The sequence below is a fragment of the Lepus europaeus genome, chromosome 1 (genome assembly GCF_033115175.1).
Source record: "Lepus europaeus isolate LE1 chromosome 1, mLepTim1.pri, whole genome shotgun sequence".
Taxonomy (NCBI): domain Eukaryota; kingdom Metazoa; phylum Chordata; class Mammalia; order Lagomorpha; family Leporidae; genus Lepus; species Lepus europaeus.
In genome coordinates, this window is record NC_084827.1 from 122,992,476 (window position 1) to 123,015,657 (window position 23,182).

General features: G+C 37.6%; 1 protein-coding gene across 3 annotated transcripts in view; it reads right to left on the bottom strand.

The window, feature by feature from the left end:
- Positions 1 to 23,182, bottom strand: part of CWC22 (CWC22 spliceosome associated protein homolog) — a 78,068-nt gene that overhangs the window by 14,963 nt on the left and 39,923 nt on the right. For all 3 annotated transcript variants that reach the window (XM_062188594.1, XM_062188604.1, XM_062188613.1), the window contains 10 exons: positions 22,904 to 23,072; positions 21,496 to 21,549; positions 18,733 to 18,868; positions 18,434 to 18,640; positions 18,273 to 18,335; positions 13,066 to 13,170; positions 11,745 to 11,826; positions 4,516 to 4,576; positions 1,323 to 1,400; positions 273 to 425 (listed from right to left, as the gene is read on the bottom strand). In XM_062188594.1, the coding sequence (XP_062044578.1) occupies positions 273 to 425; positions 1,323 to 1,400; positions 4,516 to 4,576; positions 11,745 to 11,826; positions 13,066 to 13,170; positions 18,273 to 18,335; positions 18,434 to 18,640; positions 18,733 to 18,868; positions 21,496 to 21,549; positions 22,904 to 23,072 (1,108 nt within the window). The remainder of the gene's footprint in view (positions 1 to 272; positions 426 to 1,322; positions 1,401 to 4,515; positions 4,577 to 11,744; positions 11,827 to 13,065; positions 13,171 to 18,272; positions 18,336 to 18,433; positions 18,641 to 18,732; positions 18,869 to 21,495; positions 21,550 to 22,903; positions 23,073 to 23,182) is intronic.

Sequence of the window (23,182 nt, forward strand, 5' to 3'; positions counted from 1 at the left end):
ATTTTTCCTGAAAATGCTCTTAGAAATTCATATTTAAAAGCACTGGATTTAGGCTGTGAAATATAATCCAGGATAATATATATTTCTTATACATTATTTACTTAGGTTTTAATTCCATATTACATGAACATAATCCCAAATATAGCAACTATAGTAAAGTTTACAGTTCGTTTTAAAGCTTATCTACCAATAGATAAAAATGCCTAGGTTTGAACCTTTTTGAGAATAACAGCAGATGAGAACAAAGTACAAATATTGACCCATCTACTTACACTCCATGGAAGTGAATCAGTGTATAAAAGGTGAGCAAACATCTTAGCAACATTTCTCAATTTGTTTGTTTCCAAGCGATGGATGGTATCATACTGTTCTTTGAATATACTTTCAAAGGATTCCATGTATTCTTTTTTTAGCATGCAAAATCGCTAATAAATAAAAAATTGAATGGCAATACCATTAAAAACTGAATGTTAATACAATTATGAGCATAATAATCTTCCTAAATTTACTTAACCAAATTTAACCAGATTTATATGCTAAAACAAATTATACATACAGCTGATCATTAACACATATATTTGTATACTGTATACATATGCCTCTACTCTGGGGGTAGTGTTTGGATTTAAAAATATTTTAGCTCATGCTTTACCTGTGCTGTCTGAACAAGTACTTGACTTTTCTAACTGTTCTGAGATTCTAAAAAGATAGTAATGAATTGTCCTTTACTAGGAAATTATTACGAAGTAGAAGGAATTTCAAAAAAGTTCTGGAAGAATTAAATGCAAAGTTGAGGCACTGCAAGAATGAAATGGGAAAGGTGGAAGCAGAAGAGTGGAGAATCTGAAAATGTGAGTAACTGGCTTTTGTTGTACTAACTGACTAATTTGAAAGCTAGAGTGAGAGAGCACAGAGGCCCACAGAGTCAGAGACAGACAGGAAAAGATCTTCCATTGACTGGTTTACTCCTCACATGGTTGACATCAGCCAAATCTGAGCTAGCCCTTCCATCCTGGTCTACTCTATAGGACGCAGGGGCCCAAGTAGTTGGACCACCTTCCACTTCTTTCCCAGGCACATGAGCAGGAAGCTGGGTCAGAAGTGGAGTAGCCAGGACTTGAACCAGCACTCTGACATGTGTCACAAACAGCAACTTAACCTAATGCACCACAACACTGGCCTCAACAACTTGCTTTTAACAGAGATATCTCATTATATTAGACCAGACTATAAGTAGATCATTAATTCACAACATTCATGGTAAGAATCACATAACAGTTCTATTAAATTCCAACAACAACAAAAAAAAGTATGGAACTCACTCCTGCTAGTAAGCCAAAAAATTTCTCATATGTTCTTTGTTGAGCACAGCAATCTAATATCATGTTGCAGAGTTCTTTCTGTTTGGAAAAAAAAATTACATTAATGGTTCAATGGATCTATACTATTTGATAATTTACCAATATGACAGCAACTGCTTGCATTTTAAATTAAGGTTTTAAAAGATTTCAAAATCTTATGAACTGTCATTATTAGGATAAAATAAAAACGTCAATTTATGTTAAGCTCATAATTCCTTAAAGGCATTAATTTAACTGGCAGCCTCCAGTATTCATGTTAATCAGATTAATCATTTGATTCTAAATTCATCTAAGTATGAACCACTTCAAGAAAATCTGGCATATAAAACACTAAGAGAGATTATACCTATGATATTATGAAAGGATTCTATACAGAATTCCTTTAAAAATACTCACCAAGACAACATGTAACAATTCAGTTACCTCCCTCCCAAAGATACAAACTCAGCTGTTAAGGAATACATCTAGCTAATATGGAACAGACAGAATATGCTAACACTTTACAGAAGCACCAAGGGGCATAACTTCAATGTTAACTTAAATGACACTGGTTGATAAATGAAAAATGTCTTTTAAAAGAAAAAGAAACACTTTTGTTGGTGAATTCTAGCCTCAAAATAAATGTTATGCACACAGATCTATCTATACATGGATCCATTCAAATAGATGGAATCATTCCATAACTGCTAAAATAAAATTTTATCCAATCAGCTATTTAGGTGTCTTGAAAGCCTCTCTAAAACTTCTGTTCAATCAATGAATAAAATCTCCAATCAGGAAGTACCATCATCACAAATCATTTGTACTTAACTAACCACAGATTTTAAATTAACAAATTCCATTTATTAATTCCTGAAACAAACCTAATGAAATGTATAGATTATAACAATTTCAAAGATGAAAGAATTCAGGCAACACAAAGTAAATGCAGACAAAATGAAAAAAGGCACAAACTTATCCCCTGACCACCACAGTAGAATCTGCTAAATTGTCTTTTTCTATAAAACATTAAAAGTTTAAAATATTTTTCCAAGTATATAACTGTAAACTATTTTCCATAAACAAAAAGCAAGCCTATAAAAATAAAATATATGTTGATTCAGGTAACTAGGTAGCTTTATCCTTTATATTTATAATGAATAATTCTGACATTTTGTATTAACATAGGACATAGTAAAAACTGTAAATATTTTGAAATGAAGTCAGTAAGTATTTATTGTACATATCTACGTAAACTATTTGTGTTGAGACTCAGGTCTCAGGGCAAGAGGTAGGCCAGGAACCCCAGACCACTCACTTTATAATTATGCTGTCAAATATGGTAGCCACTAGCCACATGTGGTGATTTAAATTATGTAAAACTAAATAAAATCAAAACCTTAGTTTCTTACATCACATTAGTTATGTTTCATGCGCTCAAAAGCTGCATGTGAGTAGAGGCTACTCTCCTGGACCATGCAGAAAATCAGTATTGCCATCATCACAGGAAGTGATGCTCCAGAAGCTGATAATCTACTCAAGAAACAATTCTCCCAAAGGCCTCACTTTACAACACAGGGATATTTTCAGATGTCATTATATTACCAGACTTATTGCTACTGTTTTAAGATTAGTCATAAGCTATCTCAATTAAGGGGTTTATACATGTATAAAGTTCAGAGAACATATTTTGTCAATATTCATATATTACTGAAAAGTTAAGGTGAAACTTTTCTAAATTCTTCCATATTATGTTAACTTGATATACTAAAATTTATTTTCAATTTTTTTCACCATTGTATTTTTATAATATGGCAGTTAATCAGGTTTTAAAAAATAAACCATGATAACAAGAGGAAAGCACTGTGAATAGTTAGTACTACTTACAAAACAAATCACTTTCTTCTTCCCTAGGTCAAATGCAATTATAAGAGTCAGTCCCTCTGGCTTATCATAATTAAATATTTTAACATTTTAATTAAGTATTACAAAGATTTTAGGAGTCCTGAGAGCTTAAAAATAGATGTACTACATTCTTCCAAATATTATCAAAACATGTTGAGATTAGTTCTAGAACAACTATGCTCTAGATGAATATTAATAAACTTTTGTAATAGCTTAATTATATTTCTCAAATAATGTGACAAATTATATAATAATTTGTGTCAATTATACTCTTAAAGGTTAATTTACTAATTTATTTCCTTCCAATGATGATATACCAGGTGCAGTTGGGGCACAAATAGGAGCACAATTACTAATATAGCAATAAACAAACTTTAAAAGAGAAAAAAGTTTTTAAAGTTGGAAGGAGTATTTTCTTTTTCTTTCAAACTTCTACACCATGGCGCTTCAAGAATGAGTCTAGAACAAAGATTGGCAAACTTTTTCTGTAAAGGATCAGTTGGCAACTATTTTGTGCTTTGAAGCACATGTGGTCTTTCTGTCAAAACTATTTTTTCTCCTGGTGTGGTTTGGGAACAGCAATAACTGAAACATCAATGAATGAGCTTGGCTATATCCCAATAAAACTTGATTGAAACAGAAATGAGCTGTAACACATTTCACTTCAAGTCTTGAGAACAAATTTCCTTCTAATAGTGACTTATCTCAGCTAAACCAGAAAATCTAGAACAGTTAGACACTGAGGAGCCTTTTGGAGCTGATATACTCATTGTGGCATCTGTGCTGGGTCTACCACATGTAAAGCGAAGTGTGAAAAACAAAACTACCAAAGCCTTAGCTCAAGTTCCAAGGACCTAAAATCAAGATGGGCAGATACAATAATAAATCAGGAAAAAAAACAAAAAACAAAATAAAAAATAAGATAATCTATTTGTTCTAATCTTTACTATCCCTAGTACTAAGATTCTGATACTCTGAGTAGTGAAGTATACCAAGTTATAGGACAATGAATCCCATGCGGCTGAGAGAGAGAGTCTTGTGTACTTTAAGGATCTATAAATCCCCGATACCTTGCAGAGTGCCTGTTGCATAGTACATGAATGATATAATGAATGAAAAAAGAACATAAATTCTTCTGTATTAAATTAGGACAATGTAACAGCTTGTGCTTTATAACTGCCAACAGCCAAGAATGCTTTTTTTGTGCACGAAGACAGAATAGGCAATTAACCATTACATATTTCCTAATAGAAAAAAAATATCAACGTACTGTTTGGCTTTCGGGAAACTCCATTTTCAGTAATTTGTGAGCACACTCTTCAAAATCTAAACTGTGGAGATAAGACGGTCATAACAGGTTAAAAGCCTACAACATAAACTGTAACATTTTTCACATACAAGAATCTTACTTCAAGTTATTTTAAAAAAAATTTTTACTTATTTTTTTGGAAGTCAGAACTTCAGAGAAAGAGGGAGAGACAGACAGCTCTTCTATCAACTGGTTAACTCCCCAAATGGCTGCAACAGCCAGGGCTGGGCCAGGCTGAAGCCAGGAGTGAGGAGCTTCATGCAGGTCTTCCGTGTGGGGGCAGGGGCCCAAGCAGCTGGATCAGAAGTGGAGCAGCTGGGACTCAAACCGGCACACACATGGGACGCTAGTGCTGCAGACAGCTTAACCTGCTGTGCCACAGTACCCAACAGCTGTTCTGAAGACTCTTATTTTGACCGTAGTTTCATATTATTTTATTTCCTCTATGAGAAAACAGAGTTCTGGTGTTGTGAGACTTGCTCCTCACCAAATAGTCCCAGAAGTAAAATTTGAACACAGGAATACTTAGCTTTCTCACCTAATATTTCACAAGCAAAAACTCTAATTAATATTTAATTGGAAGAATAGTTTCCTGAAATGCATATTATATGTTCAGAGAAACCAGGGAGAGATCTAATTAAGACAGAGGCAAACACAAGTCAAGTTTCTCATGTTTAACCATAAACCTCAATGTGGAACAGTAAATGAATATATTCTACCATAACGTAACTTCATCTATCTTTACTAGATAATGCAAACTTCTTACAATCTGCATATATACTGAATTTAAAATATCTTCAACATACCTCAGCTAAGGAATAAGCACATTCAATGTGAATTTGAGCCAGCGACAATGCTAATATGAGGGTGCTTCAAAAAGTTCATCGAAAAGCATAATCTTTTAAGTCCATTACTCCCTGAACTTTTTGAAGCCCCTCCCCCACATACTTGTACCTTTTGTAGACTGTCGAAACCCTTATTCTTTTCAATTTAAATTGTACATTTTATTATATGTAAACTACACTTCAATTTTTAAAACTATCAGGGTTAGCCAGCGCCACGGCTCACGAGGCTAATCCTCCACCTGCGGCACCGGCACCTGGGGTTCTAGTCCCGGTTGGGGCGCCGGATTCTGTCCCAGTTGCTCCTCTTCCAGTCCAGCTCTCTGCTGTGGCCCAGGAAGGCAGTGGAGGATGGCCCAGGTCCTTGGGCCCTGCACCCGCATGGGAGACCAGGAAGAAGCACCTGGCTCCTGGCTTTGGATCGGCGCAGTACGCTGGCCACAACATACTGGCCGTGGCAGCCACTTTGGGGGTGAACCAACGGAAAAAGGAAAACCTTTCTCTCTGTCTCTCTCACTGTCTAACATTGCCTGTTTAAAACAAAACAAAACAAAACAAAACTATCAGGGCAGAACTAATCACTGCAGAGGGGCAGGGCTACATTATCCACTACTCACTTCTCTTGAAACAAGCTCAAATATGTAGTAGTTTTCCTGTGACTAAGTTCGTTCCTCCTTCCTTCCTTCCTTTTCTCCTTCCAGGAGATCCTTATTCTGAACCAGATTTGGGGTAACTTAGGAAACTTCCCTCAGACAGTATATTGAAAGCAGAGCCAAGATGCCAGGTGAAAGCCAGAGATGGAACTTGGATAGCAGAGCCACACAATTAAGGTTATGTCACCAAGACCAAGGCTTTTATGGCTATTTTCTCCAAGCTACTTCAACTGTACAATCTGTCCTCAAAGTCCTTTCCAGGTTCCAAGCACAAGATCATGACACCTTGGGGACATGGAGGCAGTTTCTCAAGGCTGCCTTCTGATAAACTCAAGAGTGCCTTAGCCTCATTGTTGAGCCTAACAAGCAGCTGGGGTAGAGAGATTCTGGACCCTGAACTCAACAGCTGGGACACAGAGCCCACTGCTGGGATCACTTAATCTTTTGGGAATAGCAGTATAAAATCTTCACTCACTGAAATATAATAATTACGAATTTTGTCTGGCAGCTTATCTGTACTCTTCAGCTTCTCTTACTAACTGGGTTCCATAAGCACAACTGGGTAATAATACAGGATGATAAAAGGCAATAGAATAAGAGGAAAAAGAAAAAAAGAAATCTACCAGTACAGAGATTTTGCAACAGTGACATTAAACAATATCAGTGTGTTGGGGCCAGCGCCAGTTCGGGTCCTGGCTGCTCCACTTCCAATCCAGCTTCCTACTAATGTGCCTGGGAAAGCACAGAGATGGCCCAAACGCTTGAGCCCCCGTATCCACGTGAGAGATCTGGAAGAAAATCCTGGCTTCGGATTGGCTCAGCTCCAGCCATTATGGCAATTCAGGGAGTGAGCCAGCAGATGGAAGACCTCTCTCTGTCTATACCTCTCTCTCTAACCCTGCCTTTCAAATAAATAAATAAATAACCAAATAATTCTTTAAAAAAAAAATCAAGTAGCTGATGAAAATACTTTACCACCTTCCTTTCATTTAATTAGTGACGTTTCAGAGGTAAAGTTCTATGACAGTGTATTCTCCTTGTTCTTGTTTTAATTTAAAACCGATGACTCACTCAACACAAGATTGCTTTGAAACAGCACTAATTACAAATATTACTTGCATTAAATTTGCTTGATATTTTAACTCAGGTTGCGAAATCAAATGAATTGCAGGCTTACTACAAATTAATAGAGGACAGTAAATAAAAAAGACATTAAATTACTGCCAGTTTTCAAGCTATATCAACTGGTTTTGTTAATGTTTCTAATTTGAAAAACTTTAAATAGATGAGGACATAGTAGTTCATTTCCCTGTGATACTACAACTTCCCTAAAGCAAAAAGCAGACTATCGGTTAAAGCCTCAAGCAAACAAGAAAGCATTATTCTCAACGATGAAGCCGGTTGGGTGGCTTTATATGTTATGAAAATAAAAGGCTTTAACACTTAGAAAACAAGAGTACTGGTGATATTTGTCAACAAAAATTTAAAACATAAAATATTCCACATAGTTCAGTTACCAGAACTTGGTTTTTTTTTTTTTTTTTTTTTTTTTTGACAGGCAGAGTGGACAGTGAGACAGAGAGACAGAGAGAAAGGTCTTCCTTTTGCCGTTGGTTCACCCTCCAATGGCCGCCGCGGTTGGCGCGCTGCGGCCGGCGCACCGCGCTGATCCAAAGCCAGGAGCCAGGTGCTTCTCCTGGTCTCCCATGGGGTGCAGGGCCCAAGCACTTGAGCCATCCTCCACTGCACTCCCTGGCCACAGCAGAGAGCTGGCCTGGAAGAGGGGCAACCGGGACAGGATCGGTGCCCCGACCGGGACTAGAACCCGGTGTGCCGGCGCCGCAAGGTGGAGGATTAGCCTAGTGAGCCACGGCGCCGGCTAGAACTTGGTTTTGTTTGCAAGATTCCCAAGTACAAACTGTTAGTATAAGCATAAAATGCCTTCAAAGCTACTTGACTTGATGATTATAGTCCACTGGATTTCTAGCCTGGTATTAGAGACACAGATTGTTAGAAACCACATGACTGGAAAAGCTACACAATACAAAAAATGTATAATCCACCCTCAAAATAACCATCAATGTTAATGTATTATTTCTAGAATATGCCTGCTACTTTAACAGCTTTGATAATTTTACATCACAGTCTAATAAAATCTATATTGTTTCTGCCACCCAACAGTGTATCAGACCATTTGCCCATATTTATAACTCCTCATTAACCTAATCTTCAACGGTCACATAAATCAGACATTTAGGCTACTCATGTTACATAAGATGACTCTCTCTGGTTTTTGTGTGCATATTAAACAATGCAGTCTTTAATTATGTATCAATATTTCTTTATATAATAATGAAAAAGATGGGTCAAATGGCAAGAACAGTAAGTCCTAAAAGAGTCTAACTAATATAATTTCCCATTGATTACATGTATCTCATTAAAGTTCTCAGAAGTACTGCACACCACAGCTTTAAAAAATAAGCCACCTTAGCTATTCTAGTTTTTATTTATTTGTTTATTTATTTATTGACAGGCAGACTTAGACAGTGAGAGAGAGAGAGAGAAAGGTCTTCCTTCCATTGGTTCACCCCTCAAATGGCCACTATGGCCGATGCGTTGCGCCAATCTGAAGCCAGGAGCCAGGTGCTTTTTCCTTGTCTCCGGTGTGGGTGCTGGGCCCAAGCACTTGGGCCAAGCTCCACAGCCTTCCCTGGCCACAGCAGAGAGCTGGCCTGGAAGAGGAGCAACCGGGACAGAACCGGTGCCCCAACTGGGACTAGAACCCAGAGTGCCAGTGCCACAGGCAGAGGATTAGCCTAGTGAGCCGCAGCGCCAGCCAACCTTAGCTATTCTAATGACCAACAATAACATTTCTTTGTCTACAGTGAATATATTTAGTAACATTTTTATTATCATGATTTATAATCTTGTTATATGAAATTTGCCATCCAGGTCCTTTAAATACATAGCTATGAAAGTCTGTTTGCTGGGGCTGATGCCTGCCATGCGGGCAACTCATACGGGCGCTGGTTTGTGTCCTGGCTGCTCCATTTCTGATGCAGCTCTCTGCTATGATTTGGGAAAGCAGAGGAGGATTGCCCAAGTTCCTGGGCCCCTGTACCCATGTGGGAGACCCAGAAGAAGCTCCTGGCTCTTGGCTTTGGATCAGCCCAGCTTCCTCCACTGCAGCCATTTGAGGAGTGAATCAGCAGATGCAAAACTTCTGTCTCCTTGCCTCTGCCTCTCTGTAATTTTATCTTTCAAATAAACAAATCTTTAAAAAAAAAAGTTTGTTTTCTAACATTTCTATGAGCTTTTAAGTACAGTAACCTTTGCCATATGTAAGTATTTTTTATGTAGGCATTTAGGTACTTGGAATACAACAAATACTAACATACAAGAATCATGAAATAGTGGATACCACTTATTTTTTAATGCTTTAATTTTTTTTAGTCTGTTGTATTCCCAGAGACAATTTTAGTTAGGTCAATAAAAAAAGGGTTCTTTTAAATAATTATTCAAAAGTACCGGTGTAACTTTTCTTTTTTTTTTTTTGTTTTTTTTGTTTTTTGTTTTTTTTGACAGGCAGAGTTAGACAGTGAGAGAGAGAGCGACAGACAGGTCTTCCTTTTTCCGTTGGTTCACCCCCAAAGTGGCCGCCAAGCCGGCGCATTGCGGCCGGCACACTGTGCTGATCCGAAGCCAGGAACCAGGTGCTTCCTCCTGGTCTCCCATGCAGGTGCAGGGCCCAAGGACCTGGGCCATCCTCCACTGCCCTCCTGGGCCACAGCAGAGAGCTGGACTGGAAGAGGAGCAGCTGGGACTAGAACTGGTGCCCATATGGGATGCCGGTGCTGCAGGCAGAGTATTAACCAAGTGAGCCACGGCACTGGCCCCTATTTATTTAAAAGATTTGCTTATTTATTTGAAAGTCAGAGTTACACAGAGAGAGGAGAGGCAGAGAGAGAGAGAGAGAGAGAGAGAGAGAGTGAGAGTCTTCCATCCACTGGTTCACTCCCCAATTGGCCGCAACAGCTGGAACTGCAATGATCCAAAGCCAGGAGGCAGGAGCTTCTTCCTGCTCTCCCACAAGGGTGCAAAAGCCCAAGGACTTGGGCCATCTTACACTGCTTTCCAGGCCGCAGCAGAGAGCTGGATCAGGAAGTGAAGCAGCCAAGTCTTGAACCAGCACCCATGTGGGATGCCAGCGCTTCAGGCCAGGATTTTAACCTGCTGTGCCACAGCACTGGCCCCTATTAATCAAAATTTTAAAGAATAATTTATAAAAAGTGATGATTTGGACTGGAACTGTGGCATGGCGGGTAATGCTGCCACCTGTAAGTGCCAGCATCCCATGTGGGCGCCAGTTCGAGTCCCAGCTGCTCCACTTCCGATCCAGCTCTCTACTATGGCCAGGGAAAGCAGTAGAAGATGGCCCGAGTCCTTGGGCCCCTGCACCCACATGGGAGACCTGGAAGAAGCTCCGGGCTTTGGATCGGCACAGCTTCGGCTGTTGCAGCCAACTGGGGAGTGAACCAGCGGATGGAAGACCTCTCTCTCTCTCTCTCTCTGTGCCTCTCCTTCTCTCTCTGGGTAACTCTGACTTTCAAATAAATAAATAAATCTTTAAAATAAAAAGTGAAGATAAACTGTCAAGGAAAATAAATAAAATTAAACAATATTCCATACCAGGGTTGGAAAAAGACAACTTATTGAAAGGCCAAATTCTACTTAAGAATATTTACCTATAACAAATAATTTCTCATTTTCCATTTTGAATTTATGCAAAAAAAATTAATAGGTTTTCATGTGAAAGGCAAACAAATAGGTAAGGATAAACCAAAATATTTCCAACCAGTGTTCTGCTGTTTCACATTCCTCTATTTGGAGATGAATCTAAAGCCAAAAAGTTTCAGACGGACTGAAAACAAGATGACTCTTACTTATGAATCATTATTGCTATTACATCAGACTGAATGGAAATACACAAGACTTAGTAATAAAACAGAACTGAGAAAACATTCCTTCTCCAGTGTAAAATGTAAACACTATGCCCACTAAATCAATAACTGATTCACATATAAATGACAGATGCACTAAGCATTTAACATTCTCATTTATTTCCCTTTAAAGCCAACTCAGTCTTCAAAAGGGATAGGTATTGTTTTCATGAGATTATGAAAGTTCTAATGATTACTTCAAAGGACCCTTAAAATCTTCGTAAGTCTAATTTGTATTTCTATTTATATTCATTTTCAACTGCATAGCAAATCAGTGTCCCAAAGTCATCACAATAGTGCTTCTTGTTAGAAACCAGAATTAGAAACCAGATTATGGGAAGAAAAATTAAATTTCCCTTATACAAATATTAACTCCATATGAGCTATATAATACAGTTGTTGTTAATTTTTTATTAGTGATACTTAACTATAGGAAATTACATAGTGTAAAAAACGCCACTTAATTCTGTAATACAACTAGACTTTCCAAGTAAAAGCAATTTTCATTAAAGCAGAGAACCAACAGTTAGGGATCTGGGCCTGATATGAGAGAGGAGAGCAAAGTACTGTAAAATGTTGAAGTAGTATCTTGTGTTCTGTTACCAAATTCTAAATAGTATCCCTGGTCTCCTTCCTCATCCTAAACAAAATTTAAAAATATATATATATATATCAACTAAGGTATAATGTCTTACCTTGACTGAATTGCAAGATATATTGTACGACGGAATGAGACGAGATTAATTTCTGTTTTGTCATGAATGGTCACTTTTTGTCCTGAAAGAAAGTAAACATGACAAAACCATGAAACTATAAAAAATAAATATGGATATCTGAAAATGTATCTGTAAAAGTTTTAAAAATAAATCTATTTACAATCTCAAAATAATATTTTCTACTGTGCTAGTCAATATTTATGGAACTCAAGGTCACTGTGTCAAGTCTTTTGTCATATCATTCCATTAGCTTGAGGAAGTATAGACCACAGCAAGAAAAACTGTTGTTATGACCATGTCATGTGCTCCTTTAGATACCATGAAAGCCTTCACTCATGCTGTTATTTGGTAAAATATTATTGCTAGAGAACAGTATCTTCATAATTCATAAGTGTAACTTATGGGTAGAAATTCAGTTTTAGAGATTGCTGGGCCAGGACAAGTTGGATGGGTCCAGTATAAATACTCATACATACATTTGTGAAAATTTCCTCCCATTTGAACACATGAAAACTTTCCTTATATATATTTAATAGTTTCTGTTTGAATACTACTACATATAAAACAAAAACTAAAGTAAAATATAGTATAAAGAGATGAATTACATAAGGAAAACATCAGGAAACATTTAAACACATTTGCTATAAAATGTAACAGAAGAGCAAATCCACACTGTAAATAGAACTAAAATACATTATATCCTAAAAGGGAAGGATACACTAATATTTTCAAATATGTAATACATATAAATAATGATCACTTCAAGCACGTTCTGATGTTATTAACTGAGACTGAACCAAAGTAAAGCTTTGAGTTTATTTTTCTGAGAAATAATGTAATGAAAGCTGAAGAGGAAGAACATCATGCCTGCTTCTGTACAAATATAGCTTTTGGCCTCCCCACTCTATTTTGCCAAAGTGAATAGAAAATATCTAGTCACTCTAATCCTCCACATTCTCGCCAGGGTGACATAAATCACACATACTCAAGATGAATACACCTTTTTCCAGTTTATAACATAATCAAAAGCACAAAATGTCAAATTAAAATTATGTTGATGTTTAAAAATTAATTTACTTGTTTTTCCCTTTTAGAGCACAGTTTCCCAACCTTGCCAATACCAGCATTTGGGGCTGATAGTACCCTGTTGTAGGAAACAGTTGTTGAACTGCAGCCTTTGTTTTCACTTGCTAGATGGCAACAGCATCCCTCCCATCACAACCCCATGAGAAACACTGTTTTGGAGGCTTATATTAGAATTAATCTGATCTTAAAATATTTTACAATATAACACCTTTACCTTCTTCATCTTCTTCTCCTTCTTCCTCCTCTTCTTCCTCCTCTTCTTCACTGCTTCCTGCATCTTGGTCTGTGTTTGAGTCACTGTCTCCTTCATCTAGAATTTCTACATGAACAAATTACATTTAGGAAAAAAAAAAAATAATAACTAATGAGTAAGTGATATAATGTATCTCTGAGAAGATAATTCTCATTCATGGAGATCCATAGTGGTCTAACAAAAAAAGAAGCCCACACAAGCCTCATGTTACTGTCACGGTGGTGAGGAAGCATTACAACTACTCTGATTAGAGACAGCCATAAATGTCACTCTTCCATCAGCTAGAAAGTGGCCATGAACCAAGGAAGGAATACAAAATAAATAAATAAATAAAAAACAAGAAAAGGCAGAAGAAGGTTTTCCAAAATAGCAAGAACACTATAAAATTAAGACTAACAACCAGCATATGGAAATCAAGATACTATTTTATCATCTGTCTACTACATATAGAAAAAAGTTAAGCTAAGAATGTACTTAGATCAGAGACAGGAAACAACTGCATGAGTTAGTGTTTCCTTTAAATTAACAGATTTTTATTGGAATATATACCTAATAAGTTGAACATTAAAAAAATCCATCCAAAGACTTCTAATATGTAAACAGAAACAGAAGTTTAAAAACTTTAAAGCAAATCAAAAGACAACACTTGGATTATCACAAATGAAAACACAAGCCATATTCAGAACTCCATGAAAATAGGGATGCATAGGAGAGGCTACAAAAAGCAAGTCATTATGCTAATAGTAAATCAGGGACAAACTAAAATTATATTTTGTCCAGTGGTTCTGTTAGCCTGATAAAAGGCTTTTCAAAAATATTTATTTATTTATTTAAAAGACAGAGTTTTAGAGAGAGAGAGAGAGAGAGAGAGAGAGAGAGAGAAATTGAGATCGATTTGAGATTGAGATTGATTTTTCCATCTGCTGGTTCACTAACCAAAAGGCTACAAGGGCCAGGGTTGGGACCCACCAAAGCCAGGAGCCCATAACTTGACTGGGGTCTCCCATCTGGGTGGCAGGGGCCCAAGCATGAACAGGAAGCTGGATTGGAAGTAGAGCAGCTAGGACTTGAACTGGCACTTATATGGGATGCTAGTGTCGTAGGCAATGGCTTAACCCACTGTGCCACAATGCTGATACCTTGATAAAAGATTTTACAAATCTGGCCAATTTTACTTTTGTGTATTTATTATAATCAGAAAACTTTTAATACAAAGTTTTATGCCAACTCCCATGTAGGAAAATTTGAATGTCTTTATATATGAGCAATATACATAAGGAGCTACATATTTCATGCTAACACACCTTTGTAATATGAAAAATAAATCATTTTACAAAAATTAGAGAATTCAGCTTTTTTCTGACATAGCAATCTCAAGAATATTCCTAATGAACATGACCAAGAAATAACCTGAAGTGTCAAGTTTATTATTATACAATATAGCTTAGACAGACTTTTAGAATAAGGAACTATTTAGTATTCAGTAACAGAAAGATAGGCACTCCTGCTGGTTTCCCAAATGCTGTAAGACCTAGAATTCAAGTACACCTGGGTCACTCTAAGGTGCTAATTACTAAAGCTGTGCTCACTCCCTGCTGTGGCCATTTTTAAACACCGGTCCTAGACAACCATTTCAGGAAAGAATGAAGGTCAAATGAATTGTCTAATTGTTTATGTAGTCCTGTTCTCATTTCTCCACTTCTAAATCAACTTACTGGAATCACTTAGGCAATGACAATGGGATTTCATTATCTGAATAAAGTAATGGTTTCAAAGCATGGTCTAGGAGGCCCTGGAGGATCACTGAGACCCATCAAGTGGCCTGTGACATCATAACTACTTTTGTAATATTGGGTGGGCATTGCAGTGCACTGAGTTAAGTAGCTTCTTGCAACACTTGCATCCCACATCAGAGTGCCTGTTTGAGTCCCTGCTATTCCACATTTCTACCCAGGGGGTGGGGTGTGTGGGGGAGATAGGAGATGTTACCCTAAGTACTTGGGTTTCTGCCTCCCATGGGGGAAACGCAGATTGAGATCCCGGCTGCTGACTTCAGCCTGGCCTAGCCCCAGGTGTTGCAGGCACTTGCGGAGAAAATCAAGATAATCCTTCTCTGTCACTGTGCCTTTCAAAAAAAAACAGCTTTTATAATGATACTAAGATACTATTTTTGATTGGGCTTTTTTTTTTTTTTTTTTTTTTTGGACAGGTAGAGTTATAGATAGTGAGATAGACAGAGAGAAAGGTCTTCCTTTCGTTGGTTCACTCCCCAAATGGTCGCTAGGCTGGCACTGCGCCGATCTGAAGCCAGGAGCCAGGAGCTTCTTCCTGGTCTCCCACGCAGGTGCAGGGGCCCAAGCACTTGGGCGATCCTCCAGTGCCCTCCTGGGCCACAGCAGAGAGCTGGACTGGAAGAAGAAAAGCCAAGACTAGAACCCAGCACCCATATAGGATGTCGGTGCCGCAGGCGAAGGACCAACCAAGTGAGCCATGGCTCCGGCCCCTGGGCTGACATTTTTGATTTTCCAAAAGCAAAACAGGTTAAAACTGCTGAAACCCAAACACAAATCAAAGCACACAATACACCAGTAATCAATGCATTCTTTACCATGCACTTCAGCAACAGGATACAAGAAAAGCTAGTTTCACTCAAGAATGTCTTAGGGCCGGCACTGTGACTTGGTAGGTTAAGCCTCGGCCTGTGGTGTGGGCATCCCATATGGGTGCTGGTTCAAACCTCGGCTGGTTCACTTCCAATCCAGCTCCCTGCTAATGGCCTGGGAAAGCAGTGGAAAATGGCCGAAGAGCTTGGACCCCTGCACCCACATGGGAGACCCAGAAGAAGCTCCTGGCTCCTGGCTTCGGAACAGCCAAGCTCCAGCTGTGGCAGTCATTTGGGGAGTGAACTAGCAAATGGAAGATCTCTCTGTCTGTCCCTTTGTCTGTAACTCTGCCTTTCAAATAAATAAATAAAACTTTAAAAAAATCTCAGCATTTACATATAGGCCTTTATCATAATCTGAGTGACAAATGGTGACACTGAAATTCATGTAAAATGATTGGTAAGGGTTATCTCAAGAAAAAGTACTTGTGTAACTGAGGTGCAAGATAAAACAACTACTTCTTTCATTTGTTACTTGAAAGAATGCCATTCAATTCCAACAAATGATAGCTGTTAGGTGTTTGGCAGATACCTTCTCAGATGTAGACAAAGTGAGACTGTCATTTCAGAAGAAACAACTAACAGTGTTTGCTACCATGCTAAAAAGGTTTCAAGAGAAAAGTCAATTTTCGGAAAAACTGTACCAATCTCTGTGAGCGTCAGAGCTCCCTAACACTGACTTTTCTGACGAGACAGGTGTTAATACTAACATGTAATTTCCTGATACTGTATTAACATAATTTCATTTTGATAATCTTAATGTGTTAACACTTAGAAGATGCGATTAATCAGTATCTTCCAAATAACAAATGCAACATGTTATAAAATCATGTACGTGTAAAAGAACCATTCTAAGGGACAGATTAATGGATTTTAACATAACAGAGTATGAAAATTCACTGATGTTGTTTCAGATTTCACATTAAAATTCATCTTTAAGAAACTATCAGCTTTTAAATATTGACAGAGTATCAAGGAAGAATATATGCAATTACCTAAGACGGTTAACATACTCTTCCCTCCTCTAACACATACCCACATGAGGCTTCCTCAACTACTTCAAGTAAAACCACTTACTACAACAGACTGAATATAGAAAACAGCGATTTCCCACCAGGCCAGATACTAAACTATCATGCCATTCTTCTTACTAAATGTGTTTTGTGAAATAATTGTTTTCATAAAAATATATAATTTTGTTAATATATTTAGTGTCAGTAAGTTGCTTACTTTTTATTTTAAAATTTATGAAATGATAAATAATCAATAGACAAACCACACATAAACAGAGGCCTTTTATAGTAAATGAAACCAAAGAATTTGAGGACTGCTAAAATAAAGGAAAGTGCCACTTATTTTCCAGGCTTTGGCAACTGCCTACACCCTAAAGAAATAGGCAGGAAATTCCCAAGTTTAAAAGAGAAAATAAATCATACCAAATATAGTGAGAATTCAAAAAAAAAATCATTTGGAAATATTTTAGGGAAATCATAGGAAAGAGGTCATAAGAAAAGAAGGTGAAGTGTGTCTAAGGAGTTTTCCACATTTGGAAACTAAACTATGGAACAGACAAAGGGATCTGGCAAGCAGCAGTGAAATGCTCCTGGGAAATCAGCATCTAAGAAGAGAATTGATTTCCTGTACTAGATTTTTAGAATAATGTACAAAACTGGAAGGCTCCTTGCACCTTTACCTTCTATTTCCAAGCATTACTAAAGCACAGAACACAGGAAAACATGGTTTTAAGTCTTCACTCCCCTTTCTAGGAGCTTCTAGAGCACTAAGTCCTTTTGAGGTAAAATCACAGCTCAAGGGAAATAAATCCATAAAGCTGTTATAAAAGTAGGCCTGAATATTAGTTTTAGGAGGAAAAATAATGATATACATGTGAAAACAACAGTTATTACTGTCCTCCAAAATAGTTTAAGTGTCTGCATATTTACTCTGTAGCAACACAAAATACTGCATTTATCCTTTCACAAGCAGTAAAAGTCACTCACATGTCAACCAAGTAATTAGTTCTAGATCACTTAGCTAGTATTACTAAAGATAAAATATAAACCCAAATCTGTGCAAAGTTAGTGCTTACAGCACACCAATGATGTACAAACAATAATGATAATCATGGACTTCCCAGGAACCCAAACTTTGGTGCTATAAGGACCCGCGCCCCAGATAACAAAGGATAGCATTTTATAATAAAGCATCCCACCAAACTGAATAGCAAAATGAGTCTGCAAGTGTAACTGTAAATGTACAGAAGTTAAATGAAGGCCCCTAGTAAACGGAGTATTTCTCAAGATGATGTAAATCATTGATACCATGGACAAGATTAGAAAGTAAAATAAAGCAGGGGGAAACACTGAAGTGATTGGCTCCACAGGAGAAGAGATTGTACTGCGTGAGGCTGAGTGATCTATTAATACTTCCTTTTTCATCGGTATTGTATAACTATCTAAATTGTTTCAGTTTATCCCAAATGAATTATTTTTAAAATTCTACATACCCTTCTTAATAGCTTTGTACTTTTCTTCATTCTCCATAAAATTAGGATCCATCTTGAAAACATCTTTAAAAAAAAAGAAAAAAAAGCAAACATTAAACATTTATTTCCAATATTTACATTTCTTGATAGACCACTTCCCACTCCCAACCACCCAGACTCACTAAGAACATCCTCTGGATTATAGTCGTCCTCCAGAGGGAGCATGTGGGTGAACTGGTCATCCTCTTCCACTAAGTCCAGTCCATCTAGTATAACAGGGTGGTCCTTGAACCCATCCTTCCGTACAGCAAACATCACTTCAATCATATACTGAACTCTTTTGTCAATCTCAGACTCATGCAGAATGTTTCGAAGGCGTTCAAATATAGCTAAACAAAAAGAAAAGGGAATGAAAAACGTGGTAAACATAATACTCAAACAGAAGATTAACATCAAGCCAAGAATATTTGTATACACCTACCGTTGATTCCTCTTGGTGACACTTGTGTCAACTTGAGGCCACATTCCTTGAGAAAACCAATTGCTACTTCAACACTATCATCTGTTGGTCTTTCAAGCAGCAAAGTAAGCATTTCCAAGCATAAAACTTCATGTGCCTTAAATAGAATGCAGACATAGGGGAGAGAGAAAATGCTTTTACAAACATTAACTTACTGTTGGTAATAATAATTAGTAAATCATTATACTAAAATCATTATACTACACGTATGAATAGCAAAGTTTTATAATGTACATATAAATACTCCAAATATGGGATAATTTCATTTTGTACCTCTTTTTTTAATTTTTAATTTTTAATTTTTTTGTTTTAAATTTTTTTTTCTTTTTTTTTCTTTTGCTTTTTGTATTTCTCTATTTTTTTTTTTTTTAAGATTTATTTATTTATTTGAAAGTCAGAGTTACACAGAGATTGAAGGAGAGGCAGAGAAAGAGAGGTCTTCCATCTGCTGGTTCACTCCTCAGTTGGCCACAATGGCTAGAGCTGTGCCAATCTGAAGCCAGGAGGCAGGAGCTTCTTCCGGGTCTCCCACACAGGTGCAGGGGCCCAAGGACTTGGGCCGTCTTCTACTGCTTTCCCAAGTCATAGCAGAGAGCTGGATCAAAAGTGGAGTAGCCAGGTCTTGAACTGGTGCCCATATGGGATGTCAGCACTATAGGTGGTGGCTTTAGCTGCTATACCACAGTGCTAGCTCCCATTTTGTACCTCTTAAGAACTTACATGGGGTGGGTATTCAGCATAGCAATTAAGATGTGGGTTGGGATGCTCACATCCTGTATCAGCACATTTGGATTTGAGCACTGGCTCTTGAACTGCATGAATACTAACATGGTCACAAGATACTTTAATTTTATCTGCTGCACACGTAACAATTTTGATCACTTTCCCCTTTGTAAGTAAACTATTTACATTGGCCATGTTCAACAATTACCATTAATAACAAATGCCAAGAAGAGTGGGAATAATGCCTTTCCAAAATCAGATACTTATTTGAAAAGGGAAGAAGTCTAAATCCCAATTCAGGAGAATATCATCTTCATATTGTACACAACCGCAAATACATACTGATTTTCCCAGGGAAGAGAAGGGCATCAAACAGTCTTACATCAATGACAAGAAAATACTGTCTTGCACCACAGTTGCAAAGAGCCAAAATATTTACCATCATAACTGTTTTATGGCAATGACAAAAACCTCTGATGTGTACTCTAAATCCAAAAACAGAAATGTGTCTTTGTGGTACAGACATATGAAAGCTAGTTTCCATGGTCTTAAGCAACAAGCTTCCATTGTAAATGGTGTGGAAACTAATTAGGTTAAAATCTAAAAGATTTCTAAGAGTGGACACTAGAAAGAATTTCAGATAGGTAAAAATTAACTACTACTTAATGTTAGAGGAATAAGGTTAAATATGACTTCAAATACAGACATTACACTAAAAATGTGAATACAGATCTGAAGAAAACCTGTGAGGACAAATAAGAGCAATTTTACAATTTTCAAAGTTAAACAGAAGCTAAATCTTTTGTATGGATGCATATAAAACACAAACATTGAACAATAAAGTGATAAAATCACCTGCAGTGAAGACAGATCAAAATTATTTAATAATCTAATTATTATTTGAAAAAAATAAAATTACTTTATAAATATCTATACAAATACAGGAAGAGTTTTTTGCAGTTATCAGCTATTTATTGGTTCTTCATGAACACCATGTATGGGGAAAAAAGTAGAAAAGATACTACATTGCTTTAGAAAATGAATTAAATTACATTCTTTAAAAAAGAAAAAGATATGTAGTCAAGTAACCACGTTTAGATCAATTCTGATAAAATATCTAGAACTATCTAATGTCTCTTATTAAAGAATATTATGGGCTGGCGCCACGGCTCAGTAGCCTAATCCTCAGTCTGTGGCACCAGCACCCCAGGTTCTAGTCCCGGTTGGGGCGCCGGGTTCTGTCCCGGTTGCTCCTCTTCCAGGCCAGCTCTCTGCTGTGGCCCAGGAGGGCACTGGAGGATCGCCCAAGTGCTTGGGCCCTGCACCTACATGGGAGACTAGGAGGAAGCACCTGGCTCCTGGCTTTGGATCAGCGCAGTGCTCCGGCCATGGCGGCCATTTGGGGGGGGGGGTGAACCCATGGAAAGAAGACCTTTCTCTCTGTCTCTCTCTCTCTCTCACTGTCTAACTCTGCCTGTCAAAAAAAAAAAAAAAAAAATTATGAGGCCAGCGCTGTGGCCTAGAGGGTAAAGTAGCGCCTGTGATGCCGGCATCCCATGTGGGCACAGGTTCAAGTCCTGGCTGTTCCACTTCGGATTCAGCTCCCTGCTAACGTGCCTGGGAAAGCAGTGGAAGATGGCCAAAGTCGTTAGGCCCCTATACCCACACAGGAGACCTGGAAGAAGTTCCTGGCTCCTGGCTCTGGACTGGTCCAGCTCTAGCCATTGTGGTCATTTGGGGAGTGAGCCAGCAAATTGAAGATTTCTTTCTCTGTCCCTTCCCCACCTCTCTCTGTAAACTCTGTTTTTCAAATAAATAAATAAATCATTAAAAAAAGAATTTAAATGCATTTATTATAGCTTTTAAAACTAAAATATCATACAAGATATTTACCCCAAGGACAATACATCAAAATAAAAATAGAAATATAATTACTGAAGTGTATCAAGCTTGAGTTCTAAGGGCACTGAAAGACACCATGTTTTAAAGATTATTACTTACCACATTTTGGTTAATAAGATGTGCCACAAACTTTGAAGCAGTCAGACAAAGTTGCTGAAAAGTGAAGACAGAAAACAAAGTTGTAAACTAAAACCAATTTTCATTCATCAACAGAATCCACAGCATACTAACATCCCCTACTTAAAAAACATACTACACAAAGATGATTTTTATATGAACATAATCCAAGTGAAAGAGTGCCACTTCTGGTTAAAAAGTTGTAATTCTACAGGTATAGCTACCATATGTGTGGCTCATTACTAGTTGTCAAGGATATATACTAGAACAAAAATGTTCTCATGGGAAGGTGTTTGGTATGGCAGTTAAAACACTGCTCGAGACACCACCATTCCATACTGGGGTGTCTGGATTCTAGTACTGGCCTTGCTTCCTCTTAATCTGCACTGTGGGAAGTGGTGGTGATGGCTCAAGTAGCTGAGTCACCGCTACTCATGTAGAAGACTCAGGATTAAATTCCCAGCTCCTGGCTCCAGTGTATCCCATTCCTAACTGTTAGAGGCTTCTGGGGAATAAGACAGCATATGAAAGAGCTCTTTCAAAAAAAAAACCCCAACACCAAAAGTCAAAATGCCACAAGTTCCCATTAAGTAGAGTCTTTAAAAAAGAAATTTGGGACAGGGATTTGGCCCAGCAGCCAAGATGCCTGCCCAAATCAATTCTTGGTTCTGGCTCCAATTTACTGCCAGTGTAGATTGTGGGAGGCAGTGGTGATGGCTCAAGTACTTGGGTTCTGCCACTCATATGTGAAACTTGGAACTGTGTTCCTAGATAGAGTCCTGACCTAGTCTTAGCCTATATAAATTTTTTTTTATTTTTTATTTTTGACAGGCAGAGTGGATAGTGAGAGAGAGACAGCCTATATAAATTTTTGAGATGTTAACCAGCCAATCAAAGGTCTGTCTCTTTCTGCCTCTTAAATAAACTAAAAAAGAATAAATAAATTTAAAATAAAATAAAAAGCATGGAGCTAGAGTTGTGGCATAACAGGATGAACCACCACCTGCAGTGCCAGCATCCCATATGGGCACCCGCTCAAGTCCCGGCTGCTCTTCTTCCGATCCAGCTCTCTGCTAATGCGCCTGGGAAGGACACTTGGAGGACATCCAAGTTCTTAGGACTCTGCACTCATATGGGAGACCTGAAAGAAACTCCTGGATCCTGATTTTCCACTGGCTGTTGTAGCCATTTGGGGACTGAATCAGAGGATGCAAAACCTCTGTTCCTCTCTCTCTAACACTGACTTTCAAATAAATAAGAAAATAAATCTTAAATAAATTAATTAAATTAAAAGCATTTCTAAGTAGAATCAACATTGGTTACTCTTTTTGACACTGGTTTATTAGTCTGTCCCTAAGCAACAGTTTATTTATAAGCCATTCATATATACCTTGTCATTTCTTCGATAGCCTTTTCGGAAATTAAGAATTAACCTCTTGAGGATTAATTCTCCAATTTGTGGAAATTTTGAGTTGATAATTGCCACTAATGCTGCATAAACGTGGGTGAAGATAGGAGAAGCACTCTGTGCTTGCAAAACAGACCTAGACAGCAGTCCTCTGTTTAAAAGAAAACAGGGGTCAAAAACAATCAATTTAATTAGAATGGGAAAAAAACATTTAAAATCCAGTAATATTATAATTCTGTAAATTTTAAAAGATAAATTTTT